An 18,160-nucleotide genomic window follows, 5' to 3' on the forward strand; every position below is an offset into this window, starting at 1 on the left:
ACCACATTGTCTAGGCGGTTCTCAAACTCCTGGGCTCAGGCAATCCTCTGCCTCAGCCTCCCAGAGTGCTGGGATTACAGGCATGAGCCATGAGCCCGCCCAGCTCCTTACTTTTTGCGGGATGAGAGCCTGGGCCCTTTGATCCTGTGCAGCCAGTTATACCTCCTCGGCTGTTGCAAGCTTAGATTCAAGAGATTGTATTTCCCTAGCATCCAACAGGCATTTCCAAATGTCATCTCTTCTTCCACTTCACTTTCTGTCATGCTCCCTTTAGTGGTTGTGGCCGGGGCTGGTGTTCTGATTGAGACTGATGAATTGTTTTATAATTTTTCCAGAGTAATTGCAATGACAGTCATTTATAGGTCGGGACAGTCATGGGTCACTTAACAACCAGGGTACATTCTGAGAAGTGCATCATTAGACAGTTTTGTTGTGTGAGCATCATACAATGTACTTGCACAAACCTAGATGGTGTAGCCTCGTATACACCTAAGCTATGTGGTTTAGCCTATTACCCCAGGCTGTAAACCTGTACAGCATGTTACTGTACTGAGTACTGTAGGCAATTGTAACACAATGGTATTTGTATACAGGCATACCACAGAGTTAAGGCAGTTTTGGTTCCAGACTACCATAATAAAGTTAAAACCACAATAGAGCGAGTCATATGAATTTTTTTGTTTCCCAATGCATATAAAAACTATGTTTATACTGTAGTCCATTATGTCTAAAAAAAATGTGCACAGCTTAATTTTAAAATACTTGCTGAAAAATGCTGGCAATCATCAGAGCCTTCAGCAAGTCATCATCCTTTTGCAGGTGGAGCATCTTGCCTTGATATGGATGGCTGCTGACCCATCAGGGTAGTGGTTGCTGAGTTGCAGCGACTGTGGCAATTTCTTGAAATAAGATGACAATGAAGTTTGCTGCATCAATTAACTCTTCCTTTCACGACAGATTTCTCTGTAGCATGAGATGCTATTTGGTAGCATTTTACCCACAGAAGAATTTCTTTCAAAATTGGAATCCTTTCAAACCCTGCTATGCTCTATCAACTAAGTTTATGTAGTATTCAAAATCCTTTTTTGTCATTTCAACAATGTTCATCGCATCTTCACTGGAATAAATTCCATCTCAAGAAACCACTTTCTTTGCTCATTCATTAGAAACAACTCTTCATATGTTCAAGTTTTATCATGAGATTGGAGCAATTCAGTCGCATCTTCAGGTTCTGCTTCTAATAATTCTAGTTATGTTGCTCTTTCCACCACATCTGCAGTTACTTCCTCCACTGAAGTCTTGAACCCCTTAAAGTAATCTATGAGGGTTGGAATCAGCTTCTTCCAAGCTCCTGTTAATATTATATTTTGACCTCCTCCTACAAATCACCAATGTTCTTAATGGCATTTTGAATGGTGAATCCTTTCTGGAGGTTTTCAATTTATCTTGCCTAGATCCCTCAGAGAAATCACTACCTATGGCAGCTATAACTTTATGAAATATATTTCTTTATTTTATTTTATTTCATTTTACTTTATTTTTTAAGATGGAGTCTCACTCTGTTGTCCCGGCTGAAGTGCAGTGGCATGATCTCAGATCACTGCTGCCCCCACCTCCCAGGTTCAAGTGATTCTCCTGCCTCAGCCTCCCAAGTAGTGCCACCACACCTGGCTAATTTTTGTTATTTTTTTTTTTTTTAGTAGAGTCAGGGTTTCACCATGTTGGCTAGACTGGTCTTGAACTCCTGACCTCAAATGATTTGCCTGCCTTGGCCTCCCAAAGTGCTGGGATTACAGGCATGAGCCACTGTGCCTGGCTTCCAAATATATTTCTTAAATAATAAGACTTGAAAGTTGAAATGACTCCTTGATCCATGGGCTGCAGAATGGATGTTGTGTTAGCAGGCACGAAAACAGCATTCATCTCCTTTTAAATTTCCATCAGAGCTCTTGGGGAACCAGGTACATTGTCAATGAGGGGTAATATTTTGAGAGAAAACTTTTTATCCTGAGCAGTAGGTCTTAATACTGGGCTTAAAATATTCAGTAAACCATGCTGTAAACAGATGTGCGGTCCTCCAGGCTTTGTTGTTCCATTTGTAGAGCACAGGCAGCGTAGATTTAGCATAATTCTTAAGAGCTCTCAAATTTTCAAAATAGTAATCCAGTGTTGGCTTCAACTTAAAGTCACCAGCTACATTAGCCCTTAACAAGAGTGAGCCTGTTCTTTGAAGCTTTGGAGCTAGCCATTGACTTCTCCTCTGTAGCTATGAAAGTCCTAGATGACATCTTAATAAAATATTGTTCCATCTACATTAAAAATCTGTTTTTTAGAGTAGCCACCTTCATCATTTTGGCTAGATTTTAGCTAGATCTTCTGGATAACTTGCTGCAGCTTTTACATCAGCATTTGCTGCTTCACCTTGCACTTTTATGTTATGGAGATGACTTCTGTCTTTAAATCTTATGAACCAACCTCTGCTAACTTCCAACTTTTCTTTTTTTTTTTTTCTTTTTTTTGAGATGGTGTCTTGCTCTGTTGCCCAAGCTGGAATACAGTGGCACGATCTCGTCTCACTGCAACCTCTGCCTCCCAGGTTCAAGCGATTCTCCTGCCTCAGCCTCCTGGGTAGCTGGGATTACAGGAGTGTGCCACCACGCCCAGCTAATTTTTTTGGATTTTTAGTAGAGACAGGGTTTCACCATGTTGGTCGGGCTAGTCTTGAACTCCTGACCTTAAGATCCACCTGCCTTGGCCTCCCAAAGTGCTGGGATTACAGGTGTGAGCCACCATGTCCAGCCCCAACTTTTCTTCTGCAGCTTCCTCACCTCTTTCAGCCTTCACAGAATTGGAGTGTTAGGGTCTTGTTCTGGATTAGACTTTGGCTTAAGGGAATGGTGTGGCTGTTTTGATCTTCTATCCAGACCACTGAGACTTTCTCCATATTATCAATAAGGCTGTTTTGCTTTCTTATCATTAATGTGTTCACTGGAGTAGCACTTTAAATTTCCTTCAACAACTTTTCCTTTGTATTCACAACTTGGCTAACTGGCCCAAGAGGCCTGTTGTGGCCTTCAATATGCCTTCCTCACTAAGCTTAATCATTTGCAGCTTTTGGAATAGGGAGGCCCGAGGAGAAGGAGAGAGGGAGTGGAGTGGCCAGTGAGTGGAGAAGTCAAAACACACACAACATCTATTGATTAATTTCACTGTCTTATATAGGTGTGGTTCATGGTCCCCAAAACAATTACAACAGTAACATCAAAGATCACTGATCACGGATCGCCATAACAGATATAATAATGATGAAAAGGTTTGAAATATTGTGAGAATTACCAAAATGTGACTTTTAGAGACATGAAGTGAGCATGTGTTGTTGGGAAAATGGCACCAATAGACTTGCTCAATGCAGGGTTGCCATAGACCTTCAATTAGTAAAATGCCCCATCTGTGAAGTACAATAAAAAAAATCACAATAAAACGAGGTATGTGTACATCTCAAAGTATTTAAACATAGAAAAGGTACAGTAAAAATACAGTATCATCATCTTAGGGCACCATCATTGTATATGTGGTCTGTCATCTACCGAAATGTCATTATGCAGTGCATGACTTTATTGAAAATCATTGTAATATCTTTATTTTGATAAATCTTTATAAATCAGTGTCTCATAAATCACGTGCCCCTGCTTTCAAAAATACATAATCAAGGAAGGAAGCTTTCTTGGTCAAATATGCTGAATACTCAACCCCTTGGAGAGGCATGTAGTCATTAGGATGTTCAAGTCTCTGAGAAGTTCTGTTATGAAGACACCTATTTCTATGTTTAACACAGTTTCCACTCCCGCACCACCCCCCCCACCCCCACGCAACCTCCAAATTAAGTACCAGTCAGCCTCAGGGAGACTGAGGCTAGAACTCTCCTGATTGACCTGTCTTTTTTATTGTGTAGTTATAGGATATTCCAAGATAAATGCCCGAGTACTACCTTGATGGAATGTGATTTCTCAAGTCTTTCCAAGTATGGTGACCACACCTTGAGAGTCAGGGCTGAATTTGCAGATGAGCATTCAGACTGGGTGAACATCACCTTCTGTCCTGTGGATGACAGTAAGCCATTTTGTTTTCCCTTTTCTTGTAATGTCATCATCTTGCCTTGTTTTTTTCCACATTGGTTGGTCCATCAACAAGAATTCTCTGAGGTCCCACAAATGGATGGCCTTGCACAAGGAGCTTAAGGAATATAATAAAGAGAGTTGTATCCCTAAAGAAATTCATGGGAGAGACAGAAAAAGATGGGCATATCATCAATGCAGCAATTAAATATAAATCTAACACCTTCAGTGCCTCAAGGATGTGCATATATGTTGGGCCCGTGCTGTTAAGGAGAAGTTCTGGAAGGATTCTTGTGGTGAATTTTCTGGGAGAAAGTCAGTATGGAATTATGACTTAAACAAAGAAATATAACATGATAGGCAAAAGAATGAAGGCAGGTGTAGAGATGGAAAATCTGATGCAGACAGCCAGCTTGCCCAGAGCGAAGGACAGGGAGGGACATAGCTGATGGCAGGTGGGTTGGATCAGACTGGTTGGTCAGCATCAAAAATTGTTCCTAGGTTAGGCGGAGATTGCAGTGAGCCGAGATCATGCCACTGCACTCCAGCCTGGGCAACAGAGCGAGACTTGGTCTAAAAAAAAAATTGTTCCCAGGTTAGATTTGGAGGGTCATGGTGACCACCAGAGCCCCTAAATATGAGATGAGCATATTTAGAATATCAGGAATTAAAAGCTGATTAAACCATATATTACCAGTTGAGAGAGTAAAGAAGATTAGAGGTTAAAAGAACCTGATTCACAAAATTCACATACAGCCCTTCAAAACTCACATAGAGAAAAGCACTAAAAGAATTGTTTCTGGCCAGGCACGGCGGCTCACATCTCCTAATCCCAACACTTTGGGAGGCTGAGATGGTGGATCACTTGAGCCTAGGAATTTTCTTCTTTTCTTTCTTTCTTTTCTTTTCTTTCTGATACAAAGTCTTGCTCTGACACCCAGGCTGAAGTGCAGTGGCGCAATCTCAGATCACTGCAAACTCTGCCTCCAGGGTTTAAGTGATTCTTGTGCCTCAGCCTCCCAAGTAGCTGGGACTTCAAGTGCCTGCCACCATGCCCAGCTACAGTTTTTTGTATTTTTAGTAGAGACAGGGTCTCACCATGTTGGCCAGGCTGGTCTTGAACTCCTGACCTTAAGTGATCCACCGGCCTCAGCCTCCCAAAGTGCTGGGATTACAGATGTGAACCACCACGCTTGGCCTTGTGCCTAGGAATTTAAGACCAGCCTGGGCAACATGGGGAAACCCCGCCTCTACCAAAAAACAAAAAAAAAACAAAAAAAAAGAAAAATAGCCAGGCATGGTGGAGTGTGCTTGTAGTCCCAGCTACTTGGGAGGCTGAGGTGGGAGAGTCACCTGAGCCTGGGAAGTCAAGGCTGCAGTGAGCATTATCACGCCACTGCACCACAGCAGCCTGGGTGACCAGAGTGAGGGCTTGTCTCAAAAAAAGAACTGTCTCTATATGGGGAGGTTCTTCATGCCAGTCCCTGCTCTGGACCCCCATGACCCCCACAATTACATCCTCCCTGGTAGAGAACGAGGGCTAGGATGCCTTTCTTCCCTCCCCCAATTCCATCCCAAGCCTGGGTAAAAACGTCTTACTTTTGGAACCATAAATTATCAAAGTTAGATTATCTTTTCTAACGGTACCTTTACAAAAACAAAGAAAAGATGAACAGAAAAGTAAGTTTCACAATAGTTAAAAGTACAAGTTTTTGCTCCTATAATTGCTAACTGGCTTACCATGTCCTAACTTGTCCCAAATTCTGTTAGCTCCCATCCATGGAAGTCACCTTTAGAACCTAGGTACAACACAGTTAAGCAGGTTGTCAAAAGGTCATACAGGTCATGAGTGGCTCAGCAAGGATTCAGACCCAAGCTCTTGCATCTGTGCTCTTAGCAACTACTACCCAATATTGGAGATTTGCTTCTTGAAGTCTATATATTTTAGTGATAGAAAAGTGCTTCCAGGCATCATGCATAACCTATTTATACTTGCTTTGGCAAAGCTTCTAACAAGTTTTCTTGCCTGGTTTTCAGACGAGCACTTTAGAATGGTAGAAGCAGGTCCATTAACAGCCCTGAAAAAGTAACAGCAACCAAAGAATACAGGACAGAACTCAAACACCATGATTGCCCGGAACCATTTATGAATCATTCTATAGTTATTATGGAGTACATTTGTGTAACAGCTGCATTCTGAGCACTGAAGCTACAACAATGAATGAGATAAAATCCTTGCCCTCATGGAGCATATATGTGCTAATCAGGAATACAGATGATAAATAAATAGATACATATTATATGACAGGTAGTGACTGTGGTTCTCAAGAAGACTGAAGCAAGGTAACAGGACAGAAAGTAATGGGAGCTGCGCTTCTGCGTAGAATGGTAAGATCCAGTCTCTGAGGAAGTAGCATTTGAACAAAGACCCAAACGAAGTGAAGGAGCCACCCACATGAATATCTAGTAAAAGAGCATTCAGGGCCGGGCGCGGTGGCTCAAGCCTGTAATCCCAGCACTTTGGGAGGCCGAGACGGGCGAATCACGAGGTCAGGAAATCGAGACCATCTTGGCTAACATGGTGAAACCTCGTCTCTACTAAAAAATACAAAAAAAAAAAAAAAAAAAAAACTAGCCGGGCGAGGTGACGGGCGCCTGTAGTCCCAGCTACTCAGGAGGCTGAGGCAGGAGAATGGCGTGAACCCGGGAGGCGGAGCTTGCAGTGAGCTGAGATCCGGCAACTGCACTCCAGCCGGGCGACAGAGCCAGACTCCCTCTCAAAAAAAAAAAAAAAAAAAAAAAAAAACATTCAGAAGGGAAACAGCTTTAGACTTTGTTGGAAATATATATGGTTAATTATATATGTTAAACATGTAAAAGTGGCCACTAAAAATAATAGAGATGCCATCTGTAGCTTCCATCTTAACAAAGGAAATAAAATTCAAGCCAACAAAAAGCAGGAAAACGAGAGAGGAGGAGAAGACACCAAAAACATAAAATGGAAATTTAAAAAGAAATTCTTATAGAAAATACAAAATAATATAGCTGGAATAATTCCAAACGTATCAGAAACCACAGTAAACATAAGTGGACTAAACTTCATTAATAAAGACAAAGATTATCAGATTTTTTTAAAAGCGACTAAATCCAACTATCCTCCTTAGCCATGTCAGTCAATGTCATGACAATGATATATCAAAGCAGTGTACTTCTGTGGACTAATTGTTCTGCATGGTTATGAAAAATTAATGTTGAAGATTTTAAAATGTGATTTTTGATTGTCATTTTGCTTGTTCTTATGCTTAGCCATTATTGGACCCCCTGGAATGCAAGTAGAAGTCCTTGCTGATTCTTTACATATGCGTTTCTTAGCCCCTAAAATTGAAAATGAATACGAAACTTGGACTATGAAGAATGTGTATAATTCATGGACTTATAATGTGCAATATTGGAAAAATGGTACTGATGAAAAGGTAAGCTTGGCTAATTGCATTTCAGAGATAGTAGGCTTTCATGTTCTTTGCAGAATCTTGCAAGGTAGCAGCACCTTATGGACTGGTCCTCTGTAAACCAAGAGCTTCCCAGACTAAGGGGTCTCTGGCTCAAGCTTCCCAGACTCCCAAGGGATATGTGTAGAGCACACTTTCAGGACAAAGTCTGCACAGTGACAGCAGACCTTTCCCTCCCTGAAGGGCAGTTGCAGGGGAAGGCACAGTTGAGTCAGAGTTGGCTGAGGGAACTTGGAGCTGGGTGAATTAGGTGATCAGCAAATTGACAACTGTCTCATGACATCAACCCCTGTGTCCCACACACACCACAAATCAGGAACGTCCATGGTCAAGGCAGCCCCTTGTTGCTCTATTCTTCAGGGGACAATTTCTTTAAAAACATGGGCTTGGAGTCAAAAGATCTGATCGGAATATCGCCCCTGCCACCATGTGCCATTGGTCGCATTCTTGACCCCAGCCTCCTCAAGTCTGCAAAATGGGCACAGTAACTTACTTTATTACTAAAACAAGGATAATCACCTACTTCATAAGATTGTTGGGGAACTTAATGAAATAATAGAAAATATAAACTCATCCCATTGCCTAGAACAATGTATATATGGTCAGTACATCAGTGCGTGAGGTTTCCTTCCTCTTTGCTAGACATGTTAAGGTTATTTTTATTCATTCTTGGTCAAGGTTTATTCTGATACCTAATGCTTCTGAGCTGAGTGCCATTCATGGTCCTAAACTGACATATATGGTTATATATGTCATATTACATATATGTTATCTCTTCCACATTAAATGTTGATTTTACCACTTAATTCTCAAAGTGTTTGGGAAGAAGGGATCACTCATGTTTATTATCTTAGGAATGATGTAAATTTATATACACACACTGCATGGCCCAAAAAATCGCAAGTTAATTTTTTTCCCCAAAAAATGTTCCATTAAATGATGCAGTTTCTTAGTCCATTCCTGCTGCCACAACAAAATACCACAGACTGGGTAACTTATAAACAATAGAAATTTATTTCTCACAGTTCTGCAGGCTGGGAAGTCCAAGATCAAGGCACCAGCAGATTCGGTGTCTGGTGAGCACCGGTGTGCTCTGCCTTCTAGATGGTAGAAGGCAAAGGGCAGCTCCCTTGCTGCTCTCTTCTAAGGTCACTAATGGCATTCAGGAAGGCTCTGCCCTCATTATTTAATCACTTCCGAAAGCCTCCACCTCTGAGTCCTATCATATTGACAGTTAACGTTTCATATGAATTGTGATACTCACAATCACTGATCAAATGCAGGCATCTCTGCTAAGCCCTGGGGTATAAAGATAAGAGCAGATCTCTCCCTTCCGGGAGCTAGCCACAGACCTCAATTAAGGATCTGGTTTTACAGTAAGCAGGGTCACGTGCCTCCTGAGGCAAGTGTGAATGCAAACTCCACTTCCTGTATAGCTTCTTTTCTCACACATGCCCACAACATGGGCATCTGGTTACACATTTGTCCTCTCCCTTTGGCCAGTTGTGTGGCAGCCTTCAGTGTGACTTACCGAGTGTGGAAATGCTGCCTGCTGCACTGCTACTCTCACAGGTGCCTGTGATGCCACCAATACAGGTTTTTGGTGTGTGGGAGGGGTGGTTTGAGGTGGAGTCACACTCTGTCATTGCCCAGGCTGGAAAGCAGTGGTGCGATCTCAGCTCACTGCAACCTCCGCCTCCTGGGTTCAAGCGATTCTCCTCCCTCAGCCTCCCAAGTAGCTGCGATTACAGGTACCTGCCACCACACCCGGCTAATTTTTGTATCAATACAGGCTTATATGGTTCCCCTCTAGAATGCAGAGATTCCTGAGGCGGTGCCAGACTAGGTCCCTAAACTCACAGCATGAAGCGCTTTTGGGAATTCTTTCTTCCTGTTGGGAGAGAGTGAGAAGATAAAACCAGAAGTTGCCCAGATGTGAAAGGGCAGGAAAAGCCCCAGTGGGGTGGCATACTGCTATGCCACCACCTTACCTGCTTGCCTCTGAGTTTAATCTTTGAAAAAAATTTGCATTGTAAGGTTTGAGAGGCACTGGACTTCTGGAACTGCAAGCCGCCATTTTTTTCAGTTGTTGCTTTGATTTGCTTTTGTCTTTTAATTTACTTATTAGAAGTTAAACCATTTTCTTCATATATTCCATGAGTCTAATCCAATTATTGACCTCCATGGGCTTAGCTCCTCATGCAATGAAGGAATATAGGCATGCTGTCAACAACCCCAACCCCAAAAGAGAAATAACCAATTGCAGCTGAGTGCAGTTGCTCACACCTGTAATCCCAGCACTTTGGGAGGCCAAGGTGGGCAGGTCACCTGAGGTCAGGAGTTCAAGACAAGCCTGGCCAACATGGCCAAACCCCATCTTTACAAAAATACAAAAAAAAATCAGCTGGGTGTGGTGGTGCGCACCTGTATTCTCAGCCTACTTGGGAGGCTGGGGCAGGAGAATTGCTTGAGCCTGGGTGCAGAGGTTGCAGTGAGCCACGATAGCACCACTGCACTCCAACCTGGATGACAAGAGTGAAACTCTGTCTCAAAAAATAATAATAATAATATTTAAAAGACTGGTTTATCTTATTTATTTATTTATTTGTTTGTTTGTTTGTTTATTTCTGAGACAGAGTCTCGCTCTGTCACCCAGACTGGGGTGCAGTGTGGCATGATCCTGGCTCACTGCAACTTCCACCTCCCAAGTTCAAGCAATTCTCATACGCCACCATGCCCAGATAATTTTTTGCATCTTTAGTAGAGATGGGGTTTTGCCATGCTGGCTAGGCTGGTCTCAAACTCCTCTGTCTCCCAAAGTGCTGTGATTACAGGCATGAGCCAACACACCCAGCCTGCTTTATCTTTTTTAAAAAAGAAGTGATGGCTTGTGTGTCATTTAAGCTACAGAATTCGGGAACCAAGATGGTTTGTGGGCATCACTGTCAGTCCTTGATGCACCCTTGAGTGGCCTCAGGGTCCCTGAACTGAGAGGAGTACCTGCTACCTGCTCCTTCCTATTTTAAGTCTAAAACAGCTATTAGAACTGTTAAATGTGAAAAAGAAAAAAAAAAAAAGTGGTGTCCTTTCACTGCTTAGTCATATAATTATTTTTGTCTCCATTACTAGTTTCAAATTACTCCTCAGTATGACTTTGAGGTCCTCAGAAACCTGGAGCCATGGACAACTTATTGTGTTCAAGTTCAAGGGTTTCTTCCTGATCGGAACAAAACTGGGGAATGGAGTGAGCCTGTCTGTGAGCAAACAACCAGTGACGGTGAGTCCTGAGATGCACCTCCGCTAAGCATCCTAAACAGCTTTGTAGACACCTGCCCTAGCCATGATTGCATCCAACTGAAACTCCAGCTCAGTTCCGAAATCTATTACCCTGACATTGTCTCTCAGCCCTGACTGATCAGCTTCATGCTGGGAAGGAGACCACACCTGCTTCTGAGGCAGCTCATTCACTCTTAGATCAAAGGAGTTGCTAGAAACCTTTTCTGTCCGGTGGAGCGAGGTCTGCCTCCATGAGCCTTCCTTGGCAGTACTTATTCTGCCATCCCGGGCTCCCTAAAGCAAGGCCCATCAGTCCTCCCAAGACCACCAACAGAGCTCAAGCCCTGTCACATACCCCAGAGGTCTTTCCTTCCCAGGAGGCACATCTCTAGCCCCTGCCGACACATGATGGGAAGCAAGTGTCAGGAAATCTTACTGCCGTCCTCAGCCAGTGCTGCCTGATTCAGGGCCCCTTGTATGCAGGGAACCAGGACATCAACACAGTCCTTCACACCATATGGACCACTTCTAGCTTGGAGGAAGGAACGGGAGAAGGAAAGAGAGAAGGTTCCCATGGGCCTAAACACAGAATATTTATGTAGAGACACATTGCAGTTGCATGTTGGTGAAAACTGTGGCCCAGGTGTCTGCATACAAACAACAGGCCTTCTTATAATTTAAAGATGTTGGTGAAGGGTTCAGCAAGCTCAGACAATGGGAGGATGAAACATGGCATGCAGCATGCAGTTTGATAAAAAAGAAAAACATGTCTGCTGGCCGTGGTGGCTCACGCCTGTAATCCCAACACTTTGAGAGGCCGAGGCAGGCGGATCACCTGAGGTCAGGAGTTTGTGACCAGCCTGGCCAACATGGCGAAACCCGGTCTCTACTAAAAATGCAAAAATTAGCTGGGTGTGGTGGCATGCACCTGTAATCCCAGCTACTTCGGAGGCTGAGGCAGGAAAATTGTTTGAATCCGGGAGGCAGAGGCTGCAGTGAGCTGAGATCGTGCCACTGCACTCCAGCCTAAGCAACAAGAGTGAGACCCTGCCTCAAAAAAAAAAAAAAAAAAACCATTTCAAATACCTTGCAAATACCAATAATCACCCATGAACTGACAAAATCCAAACATTTTACAAAACAAAAGGAAAAATATGAGCCATTGAAAACCCGCTTTCATCAAACACCATTTTCATTTTTTCTTAAAACACACCTATCCCATTTAAATCCCACAAGTTTTCAATGAGAGCATTAGAAGGATCTTCTCCCATTTTACAAACTAGAACACGAAGGTTCGGAGAGTGATATAGTTTGGATGTTGCCCTCATCCAGATCTCATGTTGAAATGTAATCCCCAGTGCTGGAGGTGGCGCCTGGTAGGAGGTGATTGGATCATGGGGGCCTATTTCTCATGAATGGCTTAGCACCATCCTCTTGGTGCTGTCCTCACAATAGGGAGTGACTTCCTGTGAGATCTGGTGGTTTAAAAGTATGTGCCATCTTGCTGTCTCTTGCCCCCACTTAGCTTTCCACCATGATTGGGAACTTCCAGAGGCTTCCCCAGAAACAGATACTGCTATGCTTCCTGTACAGCCTGCAGAATCATGAGCTAATTAAACCTCTTTTCTTTATAAATTACCCAGTTTTAGTTATTTGTTTTTTTTTTTTTTTTTTTTTTTTTTTTTGAGGCGGAGTCTCGCTCTGTCGCCCGGACTGGAGTGCAGTGGCCAGATCTCAGCTCACTGCAAGCTCCGCCTCCTGGGTTTCCGCCATTCTCCTGCCTCAGCCTCCCAAGTAGCTGGGACTACAGGCGCCCGCCACCTCGCCCGGCTAGTTTTTGTATTTTTAGTAGAGACGGGGTTTCACCGTATTAGCCAGGATGGTCTCGATCTCCTGACCTCGTGATCCGCCCGTCTCGGCCTCCCAAAGTGCTGGGATTACAGGCTTGAGCCACCGCGCCCGGCCAATAAATTACCCAGTTTTAGTTATTTGTTTGTTTATTTGTTTTTTGGATGGAGTCTCAGTCTGTTGCCTAGGCTGGAGTGCAGTGGCACGATCTGGGCACAACCTCCGCCTCCTGGATTCGAGCAATTCTACTGCCTCAGCCTCTTGAGTAGCTGGGATTATAGGCGCCCACCACCATGCCCAGCTAATTTTTGTATTTTTAGTTGGGAATGGGATTTCGCCATGTTGGCCAGGCTGGTCTCGAACTCCTGACCTCAAGTGATCCTCCCACTTCAGCCTCCCAAAATGCTGGGGTTATAGGCATGAGCCACCATGCCCAGTCATCCAGTTTTAGTTATTTCTTTATAGCAGTGCAAAAACAGCCTGAAACAGGGAGGTTAAGTAACTTGCCCAAATGCTAGTAAATGAAAAGGATAAACCAGAACACAGGCTCATCTAAGCCCAGGTTATGTCCCCTGTAACTGACTACCTATAGATTAATTCCAGAGGTGAACTGAGGCACCGTGTCTCTGGACAAAGCAGGAAAGAGTAGTCTGCCTCATGGTGTGGTCGGATGGATCTGAAACAAGTTAGAGAACTTTACACAGAGGGTGTAGATTGATAGATTCTCCCACAGTTCACAACCTGTGCAGAGCAGGGTCCTCTCTCCTTCCCCTTCTGGAACTCTCCATCTGGGGTGAGGAACAAAAGCATTCCTCGAATCATGTCACCGTCACCCAGATGTGTCCTTGTCTAAGATGCTAAGATGCCCCCGTTTGAGACACCGGGAGACCCAAGCACTGCCTCAGAGGTTCATTACTCAAAATAAAATGACAGGGCGGGGCCCACGGATCCCTGTTGGAATGAGTCTCCGGGCGCCAAATGAGAGAACCACTGAAATATTAATGGAAGGATGGATGGATGAGTAGGAACATGGAACTTTCGCAAGACCTGGGATGTCAAATCCCCAGGAGACCTCACGTGTTCGGCTGTGGTGCGGACTGGGGCTACCGTATAGCCCTGTGATCACCAAGAGCAGACTCACATGTTTGAGTTGAACATGCTGGAAGTGTGGGCCAGAAGTCACCGCTTCTGGACGTTTAAGGAGTGTCCACTGTGAGCCACGCACTGTGACAAGCACCATGTGGTGCCGGCAGATGACTGCGCTTGCTGTAGCTCCAGGGTCATTGCTCTTTCAGGGCTCTTTGATGCCTGTGTCCCTTTAAAATGACACGCTCTTCACAGGCAGTGTTTGTTCTCTTGGCCCCTCTCAGAGCCAAATGCTCTGCTCATGAGGGCGGTGCTGGTTGGCAGGGGATGGGCACACAGAGATCAGGTGGCCAGGGCATCTGGAGGAGGGACCTGGGGCCGAACAAGGGGAGCTGGGACCATGAGCAACCCAGGCGACATCCTGGACTCTGTCAAAGATAAGCAAAGCAGGATGCTGGTTAAAGCATTCAAAACATTTTATTCAGTAATGACTGGAGTAGGGAAAAGGGCCGAATTCCATTTACTCAGAGGTGTTTTAAAGGGAGAACGAGGTCCGGGCATGGTGGCTTATGCCTGTAATCCCAGCACTTTGGTAGGCTAAGGCAGGAGGATTGCTTGAGCCCAGGAGTTCAAGACCAGCCTGGCCAACATAGTGGAACCCCCATCTTTATAAAATATTTTAAAAATTAGCTGGGCATGGTGACACATATCTGTAGTCCCAGCTACCCAGGAGGCTGAGGTGGGAGGATCACTTGAGCCCTGGAGGTCAAGGCTGCAGTGAGCCATGTTCACACTACTGCACTCCAGCCTGGAAAACAGAACAAGACTCTATCTCAAAAATGAAAATAAATAAAAGGAGAATGAGGGAGTAGAAAGAAAGAGAGCGTGGGGAGTTGAGCAGAATCAGGGAAGTGAAAAAAATTTTAAATCAGCTAAGGGGGTGGGTCAGTGCCGTGAGGCCCTCTGTGTCTGTGAACCAAGGCTAGGTTTATCAAGGCTGGGGCTTGTACCCTCCCACAGAGACAGGGAGACAGAGGCCCTGTCCTTCCTGATGATTTCAAAAGAATGGCTCTCAGATCGTTGAGAAAAATATCCCCGGGTTGTGGGAGATATGTATAAGTCTCAAAAGGACAGGGGAAGGATTCACCACTGTAAGCCCTTTTGAATAAATGCTCTCTGAAAGAGAGGTCAAGGCCTCTCCTCGGGAGCTGGGAAGAACAAATGGTAAGTTCCTTAGGCAGCCTTGGATTTTTCCAGACGGGAATTCAAGGGGGTTGGATCATCCCAGGTATGTGGCCTTGGCCTGCTGAAAGCTATGCTGGGGTTTGGCCAAGTCTCTTACTGCAGGGGTTCGTTTGCTTGTTTTGGCTTTGGTTTTGGTTTTTGAGGCAGGGTTTCACTCTGTCGCCCCGGTTGGAGTGCAGTGGTACAATCATAGCTCACTGTCACAGCCTCAACCTCCCGGGCTCAAGCGACCCTCCCACCGCAGCCTTTCAAATCGCTGGGACTACAGGTGTGTGCCATCATACCCAGCTAATTTTTAAAAAACTTATTTTGTTGTAGAGAAGCGGTCTCACTAGGTTGCCCAGACTGGTCTCAAACTCCTGGGCTCAAGCGATCCTCCCGCCTCGGCCTCCCAGAGTCCTGGGATTACAGGTATGAGCCACCACACCTGGCCTAGTGCAGGGGTTTGGATAGAGTTGTTCATTCAGAGAGTTTCTGTCTTTCTCAATATAGAATGAGATGGTGCCTGTGTTTAACTCAGGCTCACGTGTCCAGGGGAGTCTCACTTGCTCTGTCAAGGCAGAAGTGGTATACCCAGAGGCCCGTTGCTACACTGCCAGTAGGTACAGTGGATCCGAATTCTTGCTTGTTATTCTTTTGATGTATATCAGCAATAATTCCAGACACCAAACTTTGGAGAAGATAGGAAAAGGGTGAAACTCTTCGAAAACCTCTGGGTCCTCTAACCAGTTGCTGTGTTTCTGAGACATCTCCCAAGATGAACATACAGGCTGTGTTTTCAGGGATTGTAGTGGTTAAAATGCTCTTGGGATCACCGTGACCCAACCTGTGACAAGAATGTAACATGCCCGTTATCCTTCGCAGAAACGGTCCCCTCCTGGATGGTGGCCATCATCCTCATGGCCTCGGTCTTCGTGGTCTGCCTGGCACTCCTTGGCTGCTTCGCCTTGCTGTGGTGCATTTATAAGAAGACAAAGTACACCTTCTCCCCTGGGAATTCTCTTCCACAGCACCTGAAAGAGGTAGGTAGGGTGGAGAGAGATGCAGATTCGAAAACCTTGATTGGAAAGAACTTTCCTTTCAAGTTAGGGCTGCCCATTTCCATACATGTTTTCCAGGAGAAAACACACACACACATGCGCGCGCACACACACGTCTTTGTGTGCTGGTCCATTCTCTTGTAACCATTTCAGGGAAGTCTGAAGTCAAGGAATAGCCCCGAGGAAAGGGGCGCAGCTTTGTCCAGTAGCCCTCCTTACACCCTAGGGTGTCGCTCCTTCTCCAGCCTTCACTGCCCAAAGCCCCAGGTCCCTGGGGAGCAAAGGTGATGGTTCTAGGGCAGAAGGGGAAAAAGCAGAGCCCAGTGTGGAAAAAAGAGAAAACTCGAGGCTAAATGCCAGCAGATCGCCAGAGGGAGAGAATGGGAGGAAGGAAAGGCACATTTCCAGTTTGGAATATGCGAGAGTGATTGAAATTCTGGGTAGTGTTTCCTGGTCTTTAAGAAGGCTATTTTTAAAAGGGTCAGGAGAAGAAACAATGCAACTGACTAATGATAACAGAAGCCCTAAGAAATGAAACTCTGGATAGTCACTGACACTTGAAAATGAGAAGATGCCAAGCCCAGACCCAAAGGAACTCTCTTTGGTCCCATTTCCCAGGAAGCAGACTCTAAAATAGAGATTTGCATTCAAAAGGCTGAATGGGGAACATCCTTGGGAATAATACGCTAAGGGAGTGAAGGTAACCAGATGAGGCAGAGAGAGGTTGAGTTTTCACACAACCACAACAGAGGCCTCAGCCAATCCCATGTGACCTCTCGAGTGGGGGTGGCTCCTTAGAGATGTCCTAAGCTGAGGCAAGAGGGATGGGCATGTGAACTCCATATTGGCCATGCCCTGGATGTGGGCTACTCCCAGGAAGGGGCCCTAAGCTAGAGTGAGGGGTGAGACAGCAGCAGACAGGAGCTAGGAGCACGAGTACCTCCTTCCTGAAGGTACCACAGCATCCATTACAGTCACCCCTGGGACCACTTGGATCTACTGGAAGCAGCTCCTCCAGGATCTGAGTTGATCTCATTTCCTGGGGAAGGTTACAGGAGGAAGATGAGTGGAATGCACTCCAACCCCCACTGCTGCTGCTGGTCTCAGGACCACAAAGGAACGCTTGTGGGCTGGCCCGTTCCTCTGCTGGCCCTGAGGGTCCGCTCTCCTCTCCCGGGAGGAGCCTGTGCTGTAGGGGCTGCTGACTTGATTGGGTGTCCCAGCCTTCATCCCGGAGAGGACTGAGCCTCTGGTCCCCAGGCCCATCTCAGGCAATGGCCTGTCCCTGCACTTGTCAATTTGCTGTCAAAATCGGGCAGGGGAGTCCCAGGAAGTGCCCGGTGACTCTGGCGCGTGCTCACTGTGATACAGTGGTGACTTCTCTTCTTGCCTGCCAGTCTCTTGGCCTGAGGAGGTGGCTTAAAGTTGATCGGTCCTTGTTTCGTGTCCTCTGGTAGAAATGCTCCCACTCTGGGAACCTTTTAGACCAGGTGTCGCAAACTTTTTCTTAAAGGGCCAGGTAAAAAATATTTTAGAAGGCCAGGCACAGTGGCTCATGCCTGTAAGCCTAGCACCTTGGGAGGCTGAGGCGGGTGGATCACCTAAGATCAGGAGATGGAGACCACCTGGCTAACATGGTGAAACCCCATCTCTACTGAAAATACAAAAAATTAGCCGGGTGCAGTGGCGGGCACCTGTAGTCCCAGCTACTCTGGAGGCTGAGGCAGGAGAATAGCGTGAACCCAGGAGGCAGAGCTGGCAGTGAGCCAAGATCGCACCACTGCACTCCAGCCTGGGTGACAGAGTGAGACTCTATCTCAAAAAAAAAAAAAAAAAATTAGCCAGGCATGGTGGTACATGTCTGTAATCCCAGCTACTCGGGAGACCGAGGCAGGAGAATTGCTTGAACTCGGGAGGTGAAAGTTGCAGTGAACCCTCACACCACTGCATTCCACCCTGAGCAAGAGAGTGAGACTCTGTCTCAAAATTTAAAATTTTTTTAAATTTATATATATATTTTAGGTTCTGTTGGCAAGAAATA

General features: G+C 45.3%; 1 protein-coding gene across 3 annotated transcripts in view; it reads left to right on the plus strand.

The window, feature by feature from the left end:
* IL10RB (interleukin 10 receptor subunit beta) overlaps positions 1-18,160 on the plus strand; it is a 36,627-nt gene that overhangs the window by 6,850 nt on the left and 11,617 nt on the right. For all 3 annotated transcript variants that reach the window (XM_033232354.1, XM_033232355.1, XM_033232353.1), the window contains 4 exons: positions 3,953-4,110; positions 7,422-7,588; positions 10,754-10,901; positions 15,944-16,101. In XM_033232354.1, the coding sequence (XP_033088245.1) occupies positions 3,953-4,110; positions 7,422-7,588; positions 10,754-10,901; positions 15,944-16,101 (631 nt within the window). The remainder of the gene's footprint in view (positions 1-3,952; positions 4,111-7,421; positions 7,589-10,753; positions 10,902-15,943; positions 16,102-18,160) is intronic.

The sequence above is a fragment of the Trachypithecus francoisi genome, unplaced genomic scaffold, assembly GCF_009764315.1.
Source record: "Trachypithecus francoisi isolate TF-2019V2 unplaced genomic scaffold, Tfra_2.0 Lachesis_group14, whole genome shotgun sequence".
Taxonomy (NCBI): domain Eukaryota; kingdom Metazoa; phylum Chordata; class Mammalia; order Primates; family Cercopithecidae; genus Trachypithecus; species Trachypithecus francoisi.